This window comes from Castanea sativa, chromosome 3 (assembly GCF_040712315.1).
Source record: "Castanea sativa cultivar Marrone di Chiusa Pesio chromosome 3, ASM4071231v1".
NCBI classification, from domain to species: Eukaryota; Viridiplantae; Streptophyta; class Magnoliopsida; order Fagales; family Fagaceae; genus Castanea; species Castanea sativa.
Genome location: NC_134015.1, coordinates 47033504 through 47055576, shown reverse-complemented (window position 1 = coordinate 47055576; position 22073 = coordinate 47033504). Strand labels below are relative to the sequence as shown.

Sequence of the window (22073 nt, the reverse complement as noted above, 5' to 3'; positions counted from 1 at the left end):
TATAATAGATTTTCATTTCCATTTTTTTTTACACACTACCTAGAGAAATTCATAGGACTCTCTAAGATTCTTTCTTAAAGTTTTCTGGAGAGTTTTCTTGCCACCTTTTAGCAAATTTTTTGATTGGGAGTAAATTAATATTATCTTTAAAGACAGTGTTACATTCACACGTTTGAGTCTTCATTATTGTTTTCTTTCCATTATATTTTGCTATATTTCCCGACATTAAGAGCACTTGCAGCAGTGGAGCTAAATAGCTATATAGCTATTTTAGCTCCACCAAAACACCAAAAAGAAGCATGCAGCAGTGGAGCTAAATCTATTTTTTTTTAGCTCATTGCTACAGTGCACATCTATAGATAGATGTGCACTGTTCATGAGAGCTAAAAATTAATTAATTTTTTATTTTGCGTTCACATTACTTTTTTATTGTGGTATTTTTATTGTAGTGAGATGTATTATTTTATTGTGGTAGATATATTATTTTATTGTGATGTTTATATTATTTTATTGTGTTGAAAGCTAAAATAGATCCACTGCTGCAGCATGTATGTAGATAAAATAGATAAAGTAACTTTTGGTGGAGCTAAATTGCTAAATTTTTAGCTCCACTGCTGTGGATGCTCTAAGGGGAAAAAGCGCTGGAACTTATGCTCAATGTGATACTTAGATAGGGACTCATCTTACATTCTTAACATAAAAAGTGTTGAAATTTCTATATAAGTGCTATAAAATTAGTTAAACTCTGTGACTTTAGCCATATATGTTTCACTTGTTTTGCTACCGTATGTTAATCATAAAAAGTCCAAATATCTTTTGTTGCAAGATGTACTAGAATCGTAGAAGAAATTTTTTTCATAAATAAATCAACATTATTGATATCATCTATTGTCATGAAGTTTTTACTTTGTGCAACCATGATATGTAATATTAGTACATTACCCAAGAAAAGAACTGTTATATGTAACACATCTTACATGTGGTGGACCTCATCATGTGAAACCGACTATGTAAAAGAAATGTTACATATCACAATTACACCTAATAATATCACTTGGTTGTATTATTTATAATATTTTTAACTCAAATTTTTAACAAAATCTAAGTACCTTTATTAATTGGTCCTCTCAAGGATAAATTCTTAAATGTGTATTGTACTCAAACAATTAAATTCAATACAATATGTATTTCTATTCTTTTTTGATACATTGATAGTTCGGGGTAGAATGATTTAAACTCTAAATGTCTCTCCTAGAAACATTAAGAGATGTCAATTGAATTACAAGACTCTTGGTATGTTTTTATATTTTTATTTTGTCGTTAAAGTTGATAACTTATTAATTCACTTATTTTAGTATATCCTGCAACTATTCTTTGTGCTTATATGTCCTTTTTGTTGTTCTTCTGTACATATTAGCTTGATATGCCACTACTTTACATTATATATATTCGCTCGGTTTGCAATTCTTTTCCAATTTGGTTTCTCTTTAGTAAGCACCATGCATGTTAATAAAGCTAATAACCTATTGGAAAGAAAAGATTGAAATAGTTCCGTATCCTGGTTGGATTTATTGTGCAATAAACCATTAACTTTATTTCAAAAGTTGATTTTTAAAATAAATGAGTGAAAATGATGCAAACCTACCATATATAATAAAATTAAGATTTGAATTGTAAGAATTAAGAACATGTCATCTAAACCAAAATATTCTTGTGCTTAATTCTATAAAATAAGCATACTGGAATCCATATCATATTTTGATACGCAAGCAGTTGTATCCATGCTTGATCAAAGATTTTTAAGGAGGTTCCCTTAAGAGTTTACCAGTCAAACATCTCTTCATTATTTGTGTCACTATAAATTTTTTAATTATTTTTTTTCATTTCTTTGCTTAGTCACCATTCATTTTTATATGAATAGATGATTACTATACTAAACATGCGCAAACCCATTAAACCTTAGCATATCAAAACTTAGATGATTATTACTATTAGGACGAAATGTTTGGTAAATATATATTAAAAAAAGTCCAAATTTAATTAAAATGGGATATAAAACTCATATTTTACATTATTTAACAAGAAATTGCCATATTAGTTTTTACTTAAAACTTAATACAATTGATCACACCTAATAACATCATACTAATTTTGTGAAATGCTAATGAATGCCTTTAGGGCAATGGGGGGCAATGGTTAATAATCCATTTAAAGAAAGTTTTTATGGAAAAAGAAAAAAAAATTAATATTTTGACAGCTTTTTCCATTTCCTATAAAAGTGGTATCAAAATTTTCTTAAAATAGATTGTTAACCATTGGCGCCCAAAGGGCACCCGTTAACATGACTCATTAATTTTTTACTTAAAATCTAAAAAGACAAAATTTAGGTATAGTACGTAAGTGCTGTTTCATATGTTCATTTAGTAAAAATGTATTTCTATCTCATGAGAAAAAAAAAGTACATAACTGAAGGAAGAACACTTATGATACTGTACTTAAATTTTATCCGACTTGAAATATGGTATTTATTGAAATATTATTTTCCATAATAAAATGTATATATGTTTTAGTAAGATGATGTGTCATAATTTTATTGGAGAGCGCTAAATCAAAAGTTTTACAACAAGTAATTTAATCTCTTAAAAAAATCAAGGATATAATTATCACAAATGATAACTTCAAAAAATATTCTTTTTTTTTTGTTCAACAACTTCAAAAAATATTCATCATTATAATTTTGTAGTACTTCTATACATAGAAAAAGTAATAATAATTAATATGAAAAAAAGAAAGAAAGTAATAATAATAGAGAAATAGATTTGTTGGTTTCTACTGTTAAAATAGTAAAATATGACCTCCCTTGACATGTAGTACCTTTTCTTTTTCTTATGCGTTCCCAAAGGAAAATCAAAATTTTTATTTTCTGCACTTTCTAAACCAAAAGAAACCCTCCCATTTATATTGTAACAATCAAAAAGGAAATGCAAACTGCCAAACTGTAACTTCCAAAACATTGCTATTTAAGGAATTGAGACGGTTACTATTGGCAGTTAAACAAAGCTTCCTTGTGGTATAATATGACTTTGCGGAGACATAGCTTAAGCTTCCTCTCAATTTTGTTACTTTTATATTTCCTTTAGTGCTGTAAATAGTCATAATAAGAATAAAATAACCATACAAAAAAAACAAAAACAAAGAAAACGAAAGGATTAAATCCTCTGGCTCTAATAAAAATACGCATCTTTTGCCAAAAATATCACACTCCCCAAGAACACTCGCAGTTCTCTTCTGCTACTCTAATTCCAGCAAAGTCCCAGTCTCTCTGTCAAAAAATATATTCAGATTGTATATCAATTTTTTTTCAGCGGCACTATATTGTATATTTTTTTCTTTACAAAATTTCAAACACCCTCCTCTTCTTCTTCTTCTTCTTCTCTCTCTCTCTCTCTCTCTCTCTCTCTCTATATATATATATATTTAAAACACTCACTCAGTAATAATAATAATCTATACTACTAGCTCTCCTAATAGTGTACAAAAAGAAGATAAGGAGGATAGCTTCGCTAGAGCTAGAGCTTAGCCTTTGATGATGGATGGAATGTACGGTCTAAACTCAGCGGCGGAGTACTCAGACAAGGCTTTGATGTCCCCAGACAATCTGATCATGCCCACGGATTACCAGACCTTGTTGTCTTCTTCTTCTTCTTCAGGAGCTTTTGCCTCTTTCCGCGATCATCATCATCATCGGATTCCAATATTTGGATCCGAGGAACTTCTCTCAGCGGCAGCCTCAGCCATCTCCGAAGCCTCAGAAATTCAACGCGAAGAGCTCAACATGTCCACCATCATCAAAGCCAAAATCGCTTCCCATCCTTGCTACCCTCGTTTGCTTCAAGCTTACATCGATTGCCAAAAGGTTTGTGTGTGTGAAAATACGTTACTGCTTTTTCTTTTTTGGTCTTTCTAGGTGCAAAACCAAGGCTGCAATACTAGTCTTCTAGTCCTAGCTACTCTATATGTATTCGTTCTTTTCTATGGTTGTGGTTATTTGACCATGACCATGTCTTTCTAAGTATAATACATGCTGTTTTTCCTTTTGGGGGCTTTGGGGTGTGATGGTAATTAGTAGTATTGTGTGTCGGTCTGTGGTCAAGTACACACTACAGCTGTGGAATTTGAAGTGATGGAATTTTAATGCTTGTGGCTTTTCATTCCAACCTACCTTATAGTGAGAGAGCGTTAACAGTGTGTTTTCCTTTTCTAATTTGTTCTCTTTTTTTCTTTCTTTCCTTTTTGAACAGCTTAATTTTCCAAAATTATATGTATTTTGGCTTGTGGTTTGGTTTTGAAAGATCAGAGGCATAATTCCAAGAAGAGTGGGAAAATAAGAGAAAAGAAAGCCAAGGGAATTTCGTTTTGTTCAATACTTGGAGAACCCATAATGAAAATTTGAGCTCTTAATCTGTTGGCCATGAAATTAAGACAGCTAAAACTGACAGAAAAGGAATGGTCTTTGTGGTTTTTGTTGCAGGTAGGGGCGCCTCCGGAGATAGCGGGTTTATTAGACGAAATCCGGCAAGAAAACGACCTTTGTAAGAGAGACACTGCTTCCACGTGTTTAGGAGCCGATCCCGAGCTCGACGAGTTCATGGTCCCCCCTCTTCTCTCTCTCTCTCTCCCTTTTCTCTACTAAGCAGTAAACAAAGCACTATAAGCCTTTGTCATAAGATTTTGCTTCCTAAGTTTCTTTCTTCCTTTGTTTCTTTGTATGAAGGAAACCTACTGTGACATGTTGGTCAAGTACAAATCTGATCTTTCCAGGCCTTTTGACGAGGCAACCACGTTCTTGAACAAGATCCAAATGCAGCTCAGCAATCTCTCCACAGGTGCCTCCATTAGAACCCTTTCCGGTTAGTTTCTCTTTCTCTCTCTCTCTGAAATTTGGATGATATGTGTCAATTATGCTTGTTAAAAAACACAAGCTAGCTAACACTGTCAAAATCATTCATTATCTTCGCTAATACTAGACCAGCAAGACATTTCTGATGGTTTTCATGGCGCATGATAGCGTGGATTTTGGCTAAAGTTAGCACATATAGCAAGCTCACATGGTAAACAAAACCATTGCTTTCCTAGTTCTAGTACTACTAGTACCATCATTATCTCCTTTTTTTCTGTTTCCTCGAAGAACCCACTAGCTGTGAAAAAACGATTATACTCGTAGAATATTCAAATATGACAATTTTCACGCAAACCAACAAAAAACCCTAGGGATAATAATAGAGACCCACTTCTTAGATTAGCTGACTGTTTGTAATGGTAGCTTTACTGGTTTTTGCTGGGATTATTACCTGGAAAATTCTTTCTTGGTACATGGTTTGCAGTGTGGTTCTTCGTTAATTGTTTATTCAAAGAAACTTGTAAGAGTGTTTGCACCTTTTCTCTTTTCAGTTTATTGTTTACATTGAGGCTTGGTCTTATGGCATTTCCCAGCTATCTTGCTTGTTGTGTGCTTGTTTACTTTTGTACTCTCTTTTATCTCTTTCTTTCTCTCTTTGTCTTTTCCGTGCCAGGAAAATATGAAGTTTGAAAGTATCAACTTTTTTGAACTAGAGATTCTGATTTTGACGTTTCAAGGATTAGTAATGAGTGTTCACATCTTCAATAGTAGTCTGATAGTTTGAATACAGTCATTTAATATTTTCTTTCCGTATGACAACCACCATTGAATGGGAATCCTAGCTAGCTTCAGCTTCTTACAGATAGGTTCTTCCTTTGTGCTCTTCAAATGGCCTCTCTCTTTTTATGGTCTCCAATGATAGATGGAGAATGATTTTCCCTCATTTCTTGGCGTATTCAACTTAAAGCATTAAGCATATGTTGCTTTAATATGACATCGATCCATGCAATCATTGTTATATATGAGTACCATCTCAAAAAAAGCTTCCATTATTTAATCTATTAATCATACTCCAAATGTTTCAATATGACTCAATTTATGCTAATATGGTGGTTAAGTCATATAGACTCAGAAGAATGCTGTCTATTTTATTGAAATTTTCTGTACATTTCAAGTTAATAAATGGCTAAAGATTGGTTATCACTTGTATATCCCCTTCTTTAGTTGTCAGCTTGGAACTTTCTGTGTCTGTGAAGTTCATTCATGCCAATTCAGCAAATATTTTATGGATGTTAAGTCATTCAATATTATGGTTTTCTTGTAGTGATTGATGAATTGTGTGTTTAGATGAGTTTTATTTTCTTATTTTGATTATTGTGTAAAAAGTACAATTATACATTGAAAAGAGTTGTGCTTTAGAAGATGAAAAAATAGCTCAGGCAAATGGATGCTCCTGTTAAAAAGAGTTCCAAGTTTATCATCTTAAACTCAGTTAATTTTTTTTATTATAAAATGTTACAAGTGAATTTTTAACATGAAAGAGTTAATTTGTTACACCAATGGAAAGTGCCGTGTTGGAAAGTTTAAGCTTTCTATGGTATGACTAGGAGTATATAGATGCGGTCATAATTGGTGTAAACTGTAGAATGGGAGAATTGAAATCATTTATGTAGCTTGCCCCTAAAATTTGTAGTACTATTCAAGTACTTGATATAAGTTTCAAATTTTCTACTTTCTTCAAATATTAAACCACAAAGAAAAGAGAGAGAGAGTTTTTCCCTGTCATAATAAACATTTTATAAAGGGAAAAGTTAATGGAAGCCCTAAGGGCATTTGTGTAGGAAATATTTTTAGAAAATTTTTATGGGAAAGAAAAATAATTAATTGTTTTGACGGGTTTTTATATTTCCTATGAAAATGATGTTAAAACTTTTTAAAAATGGTTGATTAACAATTGCCCTGAGGACATTTTTATAAAATATGAGATCCCTAATAGGCATTATTTTTGTTTATTTGCTGCTTTAATTTTACTTTCTAAAGTAAGATAAGCACCTAGACATATGATATAATTACTTACATATGCTCTTCCCATATTAGCAGCATGTAATTTTTGGGTGCTTATTCTTTAATTTGATTAGATGGAGCATTTTCTTTTCTCTCTCTTCTAGTGCAAATGGTTAAAACTTAAAAGTCTAAAAGAAAACATGCATGGTGGTGCCTTGTATTTTAATGCATCCTTTCAATCTTTGTCTGTTTTACATTACATGGGGCCCTAAATTTTAATGTGATAGTTAATGGCATGAAATGATGTGTGCTCTGGTTACTTTCTTAGAGTTTCAAGTTCCAATACAGCATGAGCTTTGGGAATTGTCGAAGGACTGGCAGCTAAAGTGACAGTTATATGTTCTTGTAAATTGTATTGAGTAATTTGAAATATAATATTGAGCTATACTAAATGGATTTCATTCTAAGCATACTCATCCATATTATCAACATCATCAAGAGATTCTCTTCATAAAATAAAATAAAAACATCAAAACATCAAGAGATATTCTCATACAAATCTTACTAATCACGTGAGCATATATCTTCCACTGTGGTTTTCTAAAAGAACTCATGTTAGGGCATGCTAATTTGCTGCTGCTTTTTCTTCTTTGACATCCAATTTATTTTAAGTTTTTTTTAATTTATAATTTATAATTTTTTTTTAATTTTTAAAAATTTATTTATTCCTAGTTACACATTCTTGCAGGATGTGTGGTTATCTACTCAGTTGTATAATAGCTGAAAACAAGAAGTACAGTTCTTTAGTGATAGCTTTACTTGTTTAGCATAGATTTGTGCTTATGTTAAGTGTCTTTGGCAAAAAAGGCTGTTGCTATTTTCATTTGTACCAGAGTGAAAGTCGTGCCATTGGCATGGGTATAGCAGCCTTTAGAACTTCTAAGGATGATGATTATAATACTTTATGATTCTTTGCTAAAGTTTTGTAGATTAAGCTTGTTAGTTATGGTTGGCAGCTATTATTGTTTTTATTTGAAAGTACAATTTAACTTTTTAGTGATGCCTTCCTATCATTTTAATATTCGTCCTTCTCTCCCATTGTTTTCTATTGTGCCTCAGTGGGTATTCCTCTTTTGCCAAACTAGGATTCCTTAACTTACTTAAAAAATTAAAAAAGGGAGAACATTTTTCAGATATCCAACCATTGCAGATGTCCATTTGGACATTATATTGGCATATATTCATGTGCTTGGATTGTTAAGGTACCTATCTGGCAAGGCTGCTTTCAGGAGACCTTTGCTTCTCTTTAAGCACTTTTAGCATTTGCGGAGCATATTTGGTGTTGCTTACTATCAAGTTAATGCATTCTTGGACCTTCTTTTCTTTAATGAATTAGTTTGTTTATTGGATAATAGTTTCTTTGGCCTATGCTTTTCCTTCACTTTTAAATCATAGAAAATGCTTTTGTGTTGATGCAATCTCCTCCACAATACTACAAAAGAAAGAAAATTTCTTTTCAAACTGAAATTTACCAACTCCATATTTTGGATTCAGAAATTCTTGTTAATTTCCTTCCATGTGAGTGTGATAACCTGTTGCATTTGCATCTTAGGCAATATTATCTTGTGACCTTATGCATTTGTATGCAAATCTTGAAACTAATACTTATCATGGAGAGAGAGGAACTAAGACAATTCGGCTGTGTTAATAATTATCACTTATCAGTCTTGATGTGCAAATGAATATTGCAAAACAGATATAATAGTAATAGAGTAGGAGGAAATCTAGGGATCTAACAAAATGTCACAATATTTTCGCAAAAATCTTGTTTCCAGTTGTGGTGTGTCTAGGTATAATATTATATGATATTATTTTGACCTATAATAGGCAGACACCTCAACTTGTTGTGAAAATGTTGTTAGCTTACTGTGTTGTGTCTATATAAGAACTCATTGAGTAATCAACATTATATTGAATTGTTATATAATCTTCATGTAGTAATGTGAATTGAAATGTCTTTTTGCATATACTTCGAATGGGCAAAAATCTTTCGTCCTTTTAAATTGTGATTTGGAAATTTTGGACTTATCATCTAGTTACTATATGATGTTAAGCTATCGCATTGCTTTGAGATTAAAGAGACATTCAAAACAATGACAGCCTAAATGTTTGTTTTGATCTTTCCTTGCCATCGCATTGCTTTGAGATTAAAGAGACATTCAAAACAATGACAGCCTAAATGTTTGTTTTGATCTTTCCTTGTATCCCTCTTTCTTTCTTTATGGTATAACTATCCATCTTTTGTATGCTGTTATTTTCAGTGTCTTTGGTTGATGCTTGTTCTTGTGGTTACTTATGAATCAAAAGCCAAACAAAGCTGGGGTGGTAATAGTACCATAAAAAAAGCACCTCTGGATTTTAGGCACTGGCAACTCTTTTCTTTCCCCCTAGGATTCAATTAGGATGTTGTACTATGAGTAGCTATCGCCTGTAGCCAACAAAGTATAAAGTGACATAATTTAGATTTAACTAAGACGTACGGTAGTGTACTTAGTGTTCTCCTTAATTGTTATAGTAGGGTTGAGAGCCCTTGTTCTCATAATTTCTTAACAACCCTTGTCTACACCTTTTGATTCGTCAGTGGAGCAAAAATTTAGGCTTCAACTGGTTCAGGTATTTTTTTCAGGTCTATACATCAAGAGAATTGCCACTGGGTGCAATAGTTTTCCCTATTTTTATCATAACTACTGATATAATTTCTCATTATTAGAATAGCAGTACTTTCACATTCTTTCACCACTAACATTATTTTTATTATTTACAATCATAATAATTCAAGTCAACAATCCTAAAAATAATTATGTAATTAGAGTTGATGATATATTAAATGAGTTTAGTTAATGGGTGCCTCAGACATTAGTTAAGATTGAATTTTATAATGTAGTTGATTAGCTTTTTATAGGGAGTCAGGTTCACTTTTAGTTTAAAAGGTATTTTGTTCATTAACATTTGCTACTTCAGAACCGCGGGGCGGGCGGAGACTGTTAATGAAAGCCATTGAATGATGATCCTATATGTTAGGCTATGTGGAGCCCTATATTGTGTTTGATCTAGTGGCCGTTTGTGAAAAGCCTATCTAGTTTTTTGCTGAAAATTTTTTGCCGAAAGTATGTTAAAGTACTTAAGAAAAAAAATGCGGGAAAAAAAATGAAGTTTTAAAAAATTGTGCATAAAAACTAAAAGTTAAAAATTAAAACTAATGTCAAACAAACTCCTAGTTTGGAGCCAACCCAACTTGGAAGCTTTACGATTTTAAATGATTTTTTTTTTGGGGAGGCTAAGTTCATGGAGCTATCGACTCGAGTTGATGCTCTCTCGGGGGTTATATTTATTGTCGCTTCATAATTCGGGTTTGATACATTGTAAGCTGCCTCTGTATTATTTTGTTTGACATAAGGAAAATCGTTGCAACTTAGTAGATATAGCCCTAGTGATGAATCATGTAAATCTTTGTGTCGGGTGATTGTTCTTTGTGTCGTGTGATTATTTGCATGTTCTTCTCAACTTTTGCTTCTCACATGTTTGGAATTAGAGCCAATTCCCTACACAGCAAATGTTTTTTTTTATTTTTTTTATTAGTTCTTTTTGGGTCTGACTTCCGCAGCTCTTTGTAGATCTCCCAAAGTTTTCGACAGGAAGCCTTGAGTTAGATTTATTGAGAGAGGGACAGAGAGTAGTGTGGTCGTGAGGGGCATTATGGAGAAGTAGATAGATAAGTGAAAGTGAACTTTATTATTAATGTTAAGCCCGGGTAGAGCGGGTGGTGTATATGGGAGAGTATGCAGTGTAACTCACATGGACTCCCGCTGTTTTCGCTGTAAGACACAGCTTTATAGAGAGAGTGAGTGTTCAACGCTATATCTGATCGTATCTCACGCCTCACGCCTCACGCCTCACGCCTCACGCAGTGAGCTTTCTTCTTCTGCTTCTCTGCTCTCTCTCTCTGCTTAGTGCTTTGTCATTTCCATGGACATTTGTTCTCTTGTGGGTCTCCGTGCCCGATGATGTCTTACACGTGTCATGTTTTCACTAGTTAGATTGGTTGCAGTGGGTCCCAGCCATGCATTCTTGTTCTTTTTCCTTGTACAATTCACACTGTTTCTCTGAAAGAAAAAGAAACCCACATTGTTTTATCCTATGGTCCGATCAGTGTGGCTTTCGTTTTTTGTGGGCTTGCCCACACTCGTCATTTATTTTCTATGACAAAGTCCTTTTTCAATTTTCTTTTCTATCATGGGTTTCTCGTGTTTATTAGGTACAAGTTCTAGCTCCCATATCATTGTTTGCTAGGTCAAATGTAAGTTTATATATATATATATATATATGTTTATAAAATTTTATTGTTACAACGAGCGTGAGGTCAATTCTAACTTTGGTTTTATTCATAGAGGAGACTGCACAATGTCATTAAACTACAAAGTATTTGATGGCTGTCAAGGTTTTTAACCACTTCATTTAAAAATCAGTGATAAATTTTAATAAAAGAAAGAGTCTGATAGTATTATTAAAAACATGGTACATGTTTTTGTTTGGAGGAAATATTGAAAACATGGTACTGACGGTAGCAAAAAGAAACGAATACGAATGATCCTTAATACTATATATATTAACCTCATAGTAATGCCATGATTTCATCGCTATTACAAGTACAGTCGCTGCATTTAGATTACATATAAAAAAGGCAAAAGAGGAAATCGTGGGTCACATTAATTGGGCCCATGGGCATTGCATTTCTGGGTATTGTTGAGATGGTGGGGTTAACATATTTTGATTGATAAAATTGATAAGGCAAAGTTGTGGAGTGGGTCTACCTGTGCCTTTTTTTGGGTGGGAGGCGTGGGTCGCGGGGTGCTGTCTACTGTCTACTACGTAAGTAAGATATCCTTTTCTCTTTTTTGAGAATGAAAGTAATAAATCTAAATAATAATAGTTATTTTAGGACACATTTTCGGGCACAAATGTCAAATGATTGAACTACATTATTTATATATATATATGCACAAATTGTAATAACGTGTGGTAAAGTGCTTTTTTCTTTAAGAGCGTTTTAATTTATAATATTTACTTTTAGTGATAAGTTTTTATTATTAGATTAAGATATCAAATAATTTTTATTACAAATCTCTTATTGGTTGAAAAAAACTACTGAAACAAACTACATTTTTGTTTTCCTCTAACAATTAACAAATATAGCTCTATTGAAATATTAACTGTGAGTGTGGGCATTGTGATTGATAATATACAATTTTGGTGGCTGGTACCGTCATGTCGACACACACTTTTTGAGTCTTTAACTGGGACTGACACACGACGCAACCAGACGCTGAGACTGAGAGTGAGACTGGCCTTTTCTTACTTTTCCTATGCCACCAAGGCGTGTAGTGTGTGTGTGCAGTGTACCCCATTTGGTGGTCAAATCCTTGTCTGATTGAGTGGCTGTCAGAAAGGGCCCCTCTTGGCTCTTACTACGTGTCCTTCATTTCTCTAGATTTATGGGGGATTGAGATTTGGTGAGTACTGCACCTCTGATGAAATTATTAGGATGATTGAGATCGATAGTTTTAACTAACCATTGATTAAAAAAAAGTTAAAGAAAAAATTATTGAGAAGTAAAAAGTAAAAAAAAAAAAAAAGTAAAAAGTGAAAAACTCTTTCCGGAACAAAGTTGGTGAATTGTACTCGACCCAATATTAGGGTATTGCACTGGATCCTAGTGGGAATCAAAACAATTCAATAACTTGCTCATCTTAGAGCATTCTTATCAAAATGGGCAAATCTTAAAAATGCTAAAATTTAACCTACAAAATGCTATAAATACTAAAATACATGCTCCATCAATAATCTCAAATCTCATTTATTTTGCAATTTAGCTACAGTGGACTGCTATGTCTAGCGGCTCACTGTAGCAAGATTGTAAAACAAAAATACATTTTATATTCTTTCTTTCTTCTTTCTCCGGACATTCTTTTCTCTCTATGATTTATGTTTCTTTCGTCTCTCCTTGCTCCCATTTCTCTGCTCTCTCGCTCCCTCTGCTCGGTGTCTTTGCCTCCCTCTCCGACAAAACTCTGGCCGGTGCATCAAGGCAAGCCAATCTCTATCGCAGTGGTTTTTTTTTTTATTTTTATTTTTTTTAATTTTTAAGTTTGTGATTTGATGTTAGATTCGGCAGTGGTTGTGTGGGTTATGGATTTGGCGTTTTGGGTCGTGGTCTGATGTGCTCCGGCGATTTTGTGAGTCTAGGTTTGTGGGTCTGGGTTCGTTGACTTGATCGTTAAGATTATGTGACCAGCATGGATGTGGGTCTGCATTCGTGGGTGTGGGTCTGCGTTCGGCGTGGATCGTTGACTTAATCGTTCTCATTGGCGTGGGTCATCAAGAGGGAGAGAGGGAGAGACAGTGAGACCGAGAGGGAGAGAGGGAGACAGTGAGACCAGAGAAAGAGGATGAAAAAAAATAAAAACAAAAAAAAGGAATAAAAAATTATAAAGAAATAATATTTAAATAAAGTTGTAAAAAAAATAGAAGTTTTGATGTTTGGTATATTGTAAAATGAAGTGTTAAAATTGAAAAAGTAGTGTTTTAACATGGTAAATGCTAAATTTTTTGCAATCCTTTATAAGAATGCTCTTACTGTTAACTCCCTGTTTTTTTTTCCACGTTTCTCTCAGGTGGGGTAGCAAATTTATGGCTATTTAATATATATATATATATAATAAACCTAATATCATCTTAGTATATTTTTACCCAATTCTTTGAATTTCGTCGACTATTTTAGTTGTTTTGGTTGAATCATTGATTTATTGGCCGAAGTACCTAACTAATACGAATTTTTATTAATATTAATATTGAGAAATCACAATTAAATTCAATTAATATTATCCAAATTTTAAGCTACTTTACCAATCTAAGGCTTAATTGTGTACCTGATTAGCTAATTAACATTAGTAAGCATAGATAAACAACATAATAAGAAGAACAACTGCAGTAAGTAAAGAGACAATAATACAACTATAACACACAGATACAGATGCGTTATTGAAAAGGAAAATCTAAGAATTAGTAGGAAAAAAACCTCTTCATGGCCTCGTCACTGAAAACGGACCACTATAATAGATAGTTGCGGTAAAATTTACTCACAAAACCCTTGAAGCCATGTAGTTAAGCCATTGCTCACAACCGACTCCGCAAGTCTTTTCTCTACTCTGGCAACCAAATCCACAATTGAGCTCCAATTGCATCTTCAAGCCTCTATATGGTTGATTCTGTGGTGGCTCCAATGCTTCATAAAACTCCAATCAACACTCGCAACTCAAAGGTAGTGACGGGTGTGATGGGATGACCTCCTCTCAAGGATTTGGCAATGGTGAGAGGCAGATGGTAAAGGAAAACAATGTTGTTTGACTCAATAGTTTTTGCGTTTCTCTGAACCTTCAAATGAGAATTAGTGTTTAATTTCGTGGGAAATGATGTCTATAAAGGTTGGTCAAAGATTAAAACAGTAGTAGAGTTCGTAACTAAATTCTCTCAAGTTCTGACCATTTTGGTCGATCAAGTTCGGACCATTTCTCAACTGCTTCTCAAATTCCTGTCACGTGTGTCTTTGCTGAACAACACTTACATTTTGCTCGACCGAACCTCCAATTTGCAGAACTTCACTTTTAGCTCTTGAAAATTCAACCAAGTTACAATTGACCCTCTAGGTACAAAGTACAAAGTATTTGTATGATAATTACAAGAAATATGCCAACGAATACAAAACCTAACAAATATTTATACTGTCTTACTAGAATATAAATATTTATACTGAAAACTTATTTTTAGTGGTTTATTTTGCTAAATTTGTGTATCAAGAAAAACTTGAAGCTTTAAAAAAATCTACACAATAAACCTAAGATGTATGGTAAAGGACACAGGTATGACTGTACGAGGATGCAAAATTTCCTGAAAAGCCTAGGGTATGCAACCTCAGGGATATGTGTATTAATTACTTATTAACAACAATATATTTTTTTTTAATATATATTGTTAAGAATATATAAATTTAAGTACAATAATGGATAATAAAGTGAATCTATGACCATTAAATGATGTTTAGAATACAAACTGATATCTAAAAGAGTAAATAAATGATAAATTAGATGAGTGTTCAAAATTGAAACCAATATATAAAAAATAAAAATAAAATTTCTTACAAGTTTTGGGATATTTCTTGCTATCTGGGGTTGGGTTACAATGGTATCTAAGCTGTATCATGAGTGTTTCCTGGGCGTATTTGCACTTAAAAAAAAGAAAAGAAGAAGAAGAAGAAGATTGGGCAAGTATCTTAGAGGTATTCGATACGATATGGGTATGATATATATTGAATACAAGTACGTGAGAAAATTGGGGTATTCGTGCATTCTAGTAATAAACTAAGTGAAAAAAGTTAAATTGGAGCTTAAATTAGAATATTGTATATCTTAAATTAGAGCTGTGGTGACTTATCCCTTTTGCTTCTTAACATCGGCACAAGACCAGTGGAGGTCTATCTTTGGATTCTTTTCTATGTGCAAATTATAACATATTAAATTTTTAATCACTAGCCATTTGTGGTATGTGTCAATCCCTTCACCTTGTATTGTTAATTCTCAGTTCCATTTCAGGATATCCCAAAATATAATATTCTTTAAAAATTCAATGGGCACAATATTGATAACTTTCCTAGCAGTCCATTTATTTCATTTCACATGTTAAAACAAATAAGATCTTCTAGAGCTTTTTTTTTTTTGAGAGAGAGTTTCAACCTATGGCGTCCGTTCTTGATGATCGCTCTTTATTATCAGACCAAGACACCAATTAGTTTTTGATGTAGGTGGAAATTGAACCCCAGATCTCTTATACAACCATCAGAGATTTTACCAGTTGAGCTAACTGAAACTCACAGATCTGTTAGGGTAATTCCACTATAGAGTTCTTATAATTTTATATATTTAAATTGAAGTGAGTGAATTATATTTTACTGTTATATTAATATTTAAAAAACGGTTGACTATTACCATTTTGGTATTTATTTAAATGATTTTACAACAAATTAAGAAGGGAATTTTTAAAATGTGTTGTACACTTTTATTTTAATTTTAAAGACAATGTAGTAAATAACGTTACTTGAAATAGTTGGAATTTCTGAATAAGTTCAACAATGTGGGATAATATAATGCTGAAAGAGTAAAACTTAGGTTGAGTATCATATGTATAGTTTATTTTTTCAATTAAATTCAAGCATATAGTTGTATTATATTTATTTTTTCTTGATTAGGATAACATTGTTTGTATTTAATTAATCAATACAACTAGGTATTTAAATTTATTTAGGATATCTAATATATTGCACCTAAGTTTTGCCTATTTTGAAAACCCAAACCCGATATGAGTTGAGCACAGGTATTGTTAATCTCCCTTCATCAATTACTTGAATACCACCGGGAAAAATGAGACAATGTGTTTTGTTACAAACTATTGAGAACTTGGAGAATGCTAATTGTAATATTAGAAATGAAAACATTGCCATAATTCTTATGTTTTAGCTGGTAACGTTAGTGATGATATTGAATTGATATTGTTTTCTACCTTACTATGTCAAGTAAGTAATTTTTATAACAGATATAATATTGTAGTTTGTAAAAACCAGAAGACAACGATAAAAGGGCATTTTACATGTAGCATTTGCTGAACGAGGTTGATTAGATGACCAAAGGTCTGATGAGGCTAAAGTGGCTTCAAAGATAGTAGTTTGTTGTGGTTGTTCTGAATGTCCACGGAGACATAATCGGATAGTAGTTTCAAAGGAGTCTATTTCATTAAATTTGGAGGTTTTGTTCCCTCGGAACATCCCAAAAAATAGTGCTTGTGACATAATTCTTAATAACTGCACAATGGACTTTCAGTTGAACTTGCTCATCGATATATTCTCTCTTGGATATTATACGCGGGGGTCCTGCCTTGCTTTCAATTGAGATAGATAAAGTAAATATAATTTGTGTTTACATGTAAATATAATTTGTGTTTACATGTACCTATAAGGTAATCTTCATACCAATTTACATAGCATTTGTGTGGCTTTCTTGGAAGAGTTTCAAAATTTTTGCGTATATTTTAATTTCTTCTGTAAACATGTGTGTTTTTGTGTACCTGCATGAGTACCATTTCTTGAGATGTATTTGCATTCATTTGGACAGATGAAGGTGCTGTATCATCAGATGAGGATTTCAGTGGTGGAGAGGTGGAGGTTCAGGAAGCTCAAATGAGGGGTGAAGATCGTGATCTTAAAGATAGGCTATTACGTAGGTTTGGCAGTCACATTGGTACATTGAAGCTGGAATTCTCAAAGAAGAAGAAGAAAGGAAAGTTACCGAGAGAAGCAAGGCAAGCATTGCTTGAGTGGTGGAATGTTCACTATAAATGGCCATATCCAACGGTAAATTTTTTCCTAATATCCATTTCCGCTCTCTAAATATCCATTTTAATCTTGTGTGATAGCAAGCAGGTATTTGGCTGCAGCTATAAAATTTTGCTTGATTACTTCCTCTCAATTGAACCCCACCTAAATAAATGTGCGGTGGTGACCTTTAGCTCTGTCATTTTGATGGTGTTGCTTCTGTAGTATTGTTCTTCATTCTTATGCAGGGAGCTAGTGCAGGAAAATTTTGCATTTTAGCATTCTGTCGCATACCTTGTATGAGTAAAATTACGTTAACATTCTAAAGATTACATTGACCAGTCTGGTGACCATAATTTGCTTTACTTGAACATTCAGGAAGGTGATAAGATTGCGCTGGCTGAATCAACAGGCCTAGATCAGAAGCAAATTAACAATTGGTTTATAAACCAACGAAAGCGGCATTGGAAACCATCAGAGAATATGCAATTGGCTGTTAGGGATAATCTTTCAGGACCATTCTTTGCCGATGACTGAGGTGCATATGTACATACTCAAGTGTCTCCTGATAATTTACCGGTTGTGTTGGTTTAATGTATATTATAAAATGGAAACTGGACTGACATGAAAATGTTTAATTTCCTAGAAGAAAGGAAAAATAATTGTAAATTTGGAAGTTGACCAACACTGATAATGGAAATGCTTACATATTTTTGGTTGACTAGTCCCTTCTTGGTTGTCTTAGGCCTCATGGCATGAAATTTTAGCCAGATTACCTTTCGTGGGCTGCTGTTTCCGGACTGGGACACCCCCAATCTCACAGGGATGGGGTCGATCCCTTTGAGAAGAATATTAGGTCTAATGCGTAAGTGCAACTGGGGTAGGCTTTATCCGTATGAGATATTATTTTGGCCAGTTAGCAGAAAGTTTTAATGGATCAAAATAACTTAAAGGTTTATATCTGTTTGTATTATGTCAATTATAATGTATATTAGGTATAGTGTTAGCACATCCATGATGATGAAAGCCTTGCCAAGTTCAAAGATTCAGGTCAAGAAACTATTGTCTCTTTCTCGATTGACTCTCAATCGATCAAAAATTTCCTGTCAATTGACTTTTGACTGAGACATGATCGATGGAGAATTGGGAATCTTAACTTTCATCAAACTCTTAAGGTGGCGTTTTGAAGTGAGCGTTTTATTTATTTTTTTCCTTGGACCAGCGCCTCTTGCACTGTTCATGGGAACATGAACAGTGCAAATAGGCAAATGAACAGTATTTTTATTTATGAACAGTAACCGGAAACTATATATATATATGTATATTTTTTTTTTTAGTTTTCAGCAAAATAAGCGGTATCCAAACGTACCTAGTCGGTTGTTAAGTATGATTTTGTTCTCTACATGCTAAATTATATAAGAGCACATAATACTTGTCTTAAGAACATAGAGAGACCTAGAACGCTACATCCTCACAATATCGGAGTTCAAACAAAGAATTTGAAAATGGGGTTCTTTTGGATTGAAGGTTGAAGCCACAAAGCCAACACGGTCAAGTTGTGGAGAAATGACTTGGTTTAGGTCCAGTGCATTCAGTGCACTGGATCAGGTCAGATGGTGACACGTGTCACCATCTCAATAGGTCCAGTCCCATTGGATACTAGACCCAAGTTTGACCCATGGAGAGAGGCGGTCCTTAAAATCAGAGATGCATGCAGTGTGGAAAAGTTTTAATCAAAAGAATCCAAGTAGCTTGAAACATGTGTCACCATCTCAATAGGTTTAGTCCCATTGGATACTAGACCCAAGTTTGACCTATAGAGAGAGGTGGTCCTTAAAATCAGAGATGCATGCGGTGTGGAAAAGTTTTAATCAAAAGAATCCAAGTAGCTTGAAACATGTTGTGGGGGTCAAGTCTAAATATGAGTATATTTCTACTACAAACTTTAATTTTAATAGTAAAACTTTTCTTGGAGTTGAAGTAAACTCCTTGAGTGTTTTCTTTTCTTTAGGATGCATCAATTGGTTTTTCACTTCGTCAACAAATCACTTGTGTTAATTACTTAATACTTTATTACATACACATGGTGATTTGTTATTTGTGGCGATTAACAAAAAATTGATTGAACTTCATAATTGTTAGTTAAAATAATTTTTTAATTTAACAAAGTTGATTTACTTCTATTGTAAATTCAACAAAGGGGTCTAAATTTCTTTTCTGATGGTATTAGAACTTGGTTAATTCTATTTTAAGATTTAGTTCCTAATTTAATCTATTCTCAAAAAAAAAAAAAAAACCCTCCTAATTTAATCCCTGGCCCTTGTTGTCAATAGATCGTAGTCATTTCCTCAATTGATCTCTCTTTTATTGCCTACCTAGCAAGCATTGGCTTTGTCGGGACTAAAGGCGAGTGGCACTGTTTAGAGAACCATTTTTTTTTTTACCCCAATAAAAGATATAAGAGCATACACATTAAGTTCTCCAAAATAATATAAGAGCTCAATATGAGGAATGAACCCCTGAAAACACCCACATTGGCTTCCCTTCACATTAGCCAAAATGCCTTTTGGCTACAATGTTTCCCTAAAAATAAACACTATAGTCTCTCCAATTAAATATTTTATTTATGTTTTGAAAAGTGAGTGTGAGTGTTTTGAAAAGTTAAAGAAATAAAATAAAATAAAAATGAATGAAGAAACGATATTTAAATAAAATATAATTTAGAATAGAGAATTGGTAGTGAGTGTTTTGAAAAGTGGTTAATTAAAATAGGAAAAAAAATGTTCTTATTCTAAAATAAAGAGGAAAATTTTGCACAAGTTAATGTGAATGTTCTAAGTCTATGGTTTTAGTTAGAAAAAAAAAAAAAATTAAGATGTGGACCTTATCTCTCATATATAGTTCCTCTACTCCTTTCATGGTTCTCTTCTCTCTGTCATGATTTAGGGATTTCAGATCCCAAACAAGTGTCTTACCTGTTTATTTGCTAGTTTAAATGGATTGTGGTTTTTTTTTTTTTTTTTTTTTTAAGGTCGTTGGGTATCTTTGGTGACATTAAAAATGATATTTTAATATATCCGTTGGCCATGCCATTTTTTTCATCCACCAGATAATGATAGAGACTATTTTAATATAATACAAAAAAAAAAAAATTAGAGACTAAATTGATATATTTGAAAAGTTAATGATCATTTTAAAATTGATACATTTGCTAGTTGCACACGGCATTGAAAGAAAAATTTGGTGGATTCGATTATATTTAAAATAAAGAAAGGGACGGCTAAAAAGAAAAGGAATTCGATTAAGCTTCAGTAAATGCTATGATACCAACAAAACTACAGAATTCATGGGGAAAAAAAAAAAAACTACAAAAAGATTTCATTTTCAAGAAAGAAAAAACTACAAAAGATTATTGACAGACATTGAGAGAGAGAGAAATGGTGTAAGTACTGATAGGAATAGAAAATGAGGGAAAACTAATGGTGAAGTAGCAGTTAATTTCTTGTCAAAAGATTGTGTGCGGATATTTTTGCATTTCGGAGAGCTCAAATGGCATTTCCTAAGACAATACCTTTATAGCTTAATTGATACTCTTTTTTCTCAACCAAAAAAAGAAAAAAAAAAAAAGAAAAAGAAAAAATCGATACTCTTTTTTGTGTTTCTAACCAAAATGTCACTCCTCCCCACATTATAAATATTGAATTTTAAAAAAAGATAATGACCTTTTTTTTAATCAAAAGCAATACAAATGAAAAATTTATAAATTCACAAAATTCCTCACCCTTATTTTTTTTCATTTATATTGAAACTAAGAGCACATTTGATACAATGTAATATTAACGATTACTAGGGAATAAGAATAAGTATTATACTTCATAAAAAAAAAAAAAGAATAAGCATTATAAAAAATACAAGAAGCTGTAATATACTAATTATTCTTATTCATTTGTTTAGTGATAACACATGAATATGATCATGAATTTGTATTTAACACTTTTTTTTTTAGTAAACAATAATACTTATTAGAATGTACACAAAAATAATAATAATGTTTTAAATCGGGTTTATGTAATGTACATTACATAACTAGAGTACAACTACAAAATGACCTAACATTTGTAGTTGTATTTAACACTTAGTTTGGTATAACATGATTTGATGATAAAATGAAGTCATATTGTAATACCTCTATATAATTATATTTGTACTCTCTGCGAGTCTTGCTTAAAATTAAAATTATGTATAAATTAAATAATTATATAATATCATTATTCTCCGCTCAAATTTTCTCTCTTCATAAATGTTAAAAAAAAAAAAAAAACTGACAATATATTCCTAAGTATTAAATTATAATAAATGACAAGTTCACTTGCTTAAAAAAAAAATGATGATAAATAAAACAATCTCAAACTCTATTTTAAGTAAACAATACAAAGTTAATACATATTTGAAATTTAAATTAATAAAATAGGGAAAAAAAAGTTTTTCGTTTGTTTATTATTTTAATAAATTTCTTATAATATAAATTGATTATATTAGTACTTATCAATTTTTTTTTTTCAAAACTAAATTATTACATTCAACAATTACAAATGTCACTTTTTATGGGAAAAAAAATCTTACATTATTATTGATCTTTATATATATATATATATACAGAGAGAGAGAGAGAGAGAGAGAGAGAGAGAGAGA

The 22073-nt window shown here is 32.4% G+C and overlaps 1 protein-coding gene across 1 annotated transcript; it reads left to right on the top strand.

The window, feature by feature from the left end:
• The first annotated feature begins 3267 nt into the window (after positions 1 to 3267).
• LOC142627165 (homeobox protein knotted-1-like 6) lies at positions 3268 to 18105 on the top strand. The gene is made up of 5 exons (XM_075800966.1): positions 3268 to 3916; positions 4532 to 4651; positions 4775 to 4910; positions 17182 to 17420; positions 17760 to 18105. Exons 1-5 carry the CDS (start codon positions 3587 to 3589, stop codon positions 17916 to 17918), a joined length of 984 nt encoding a protein of 327 aa, XP_075657081.1. The 5' UTR covers positions 3268 to 3586; the 3' UTR covers positions 17919 to 18105.
• Positions 18106 to 22073: the final 3968 nt, after the last annotated feature.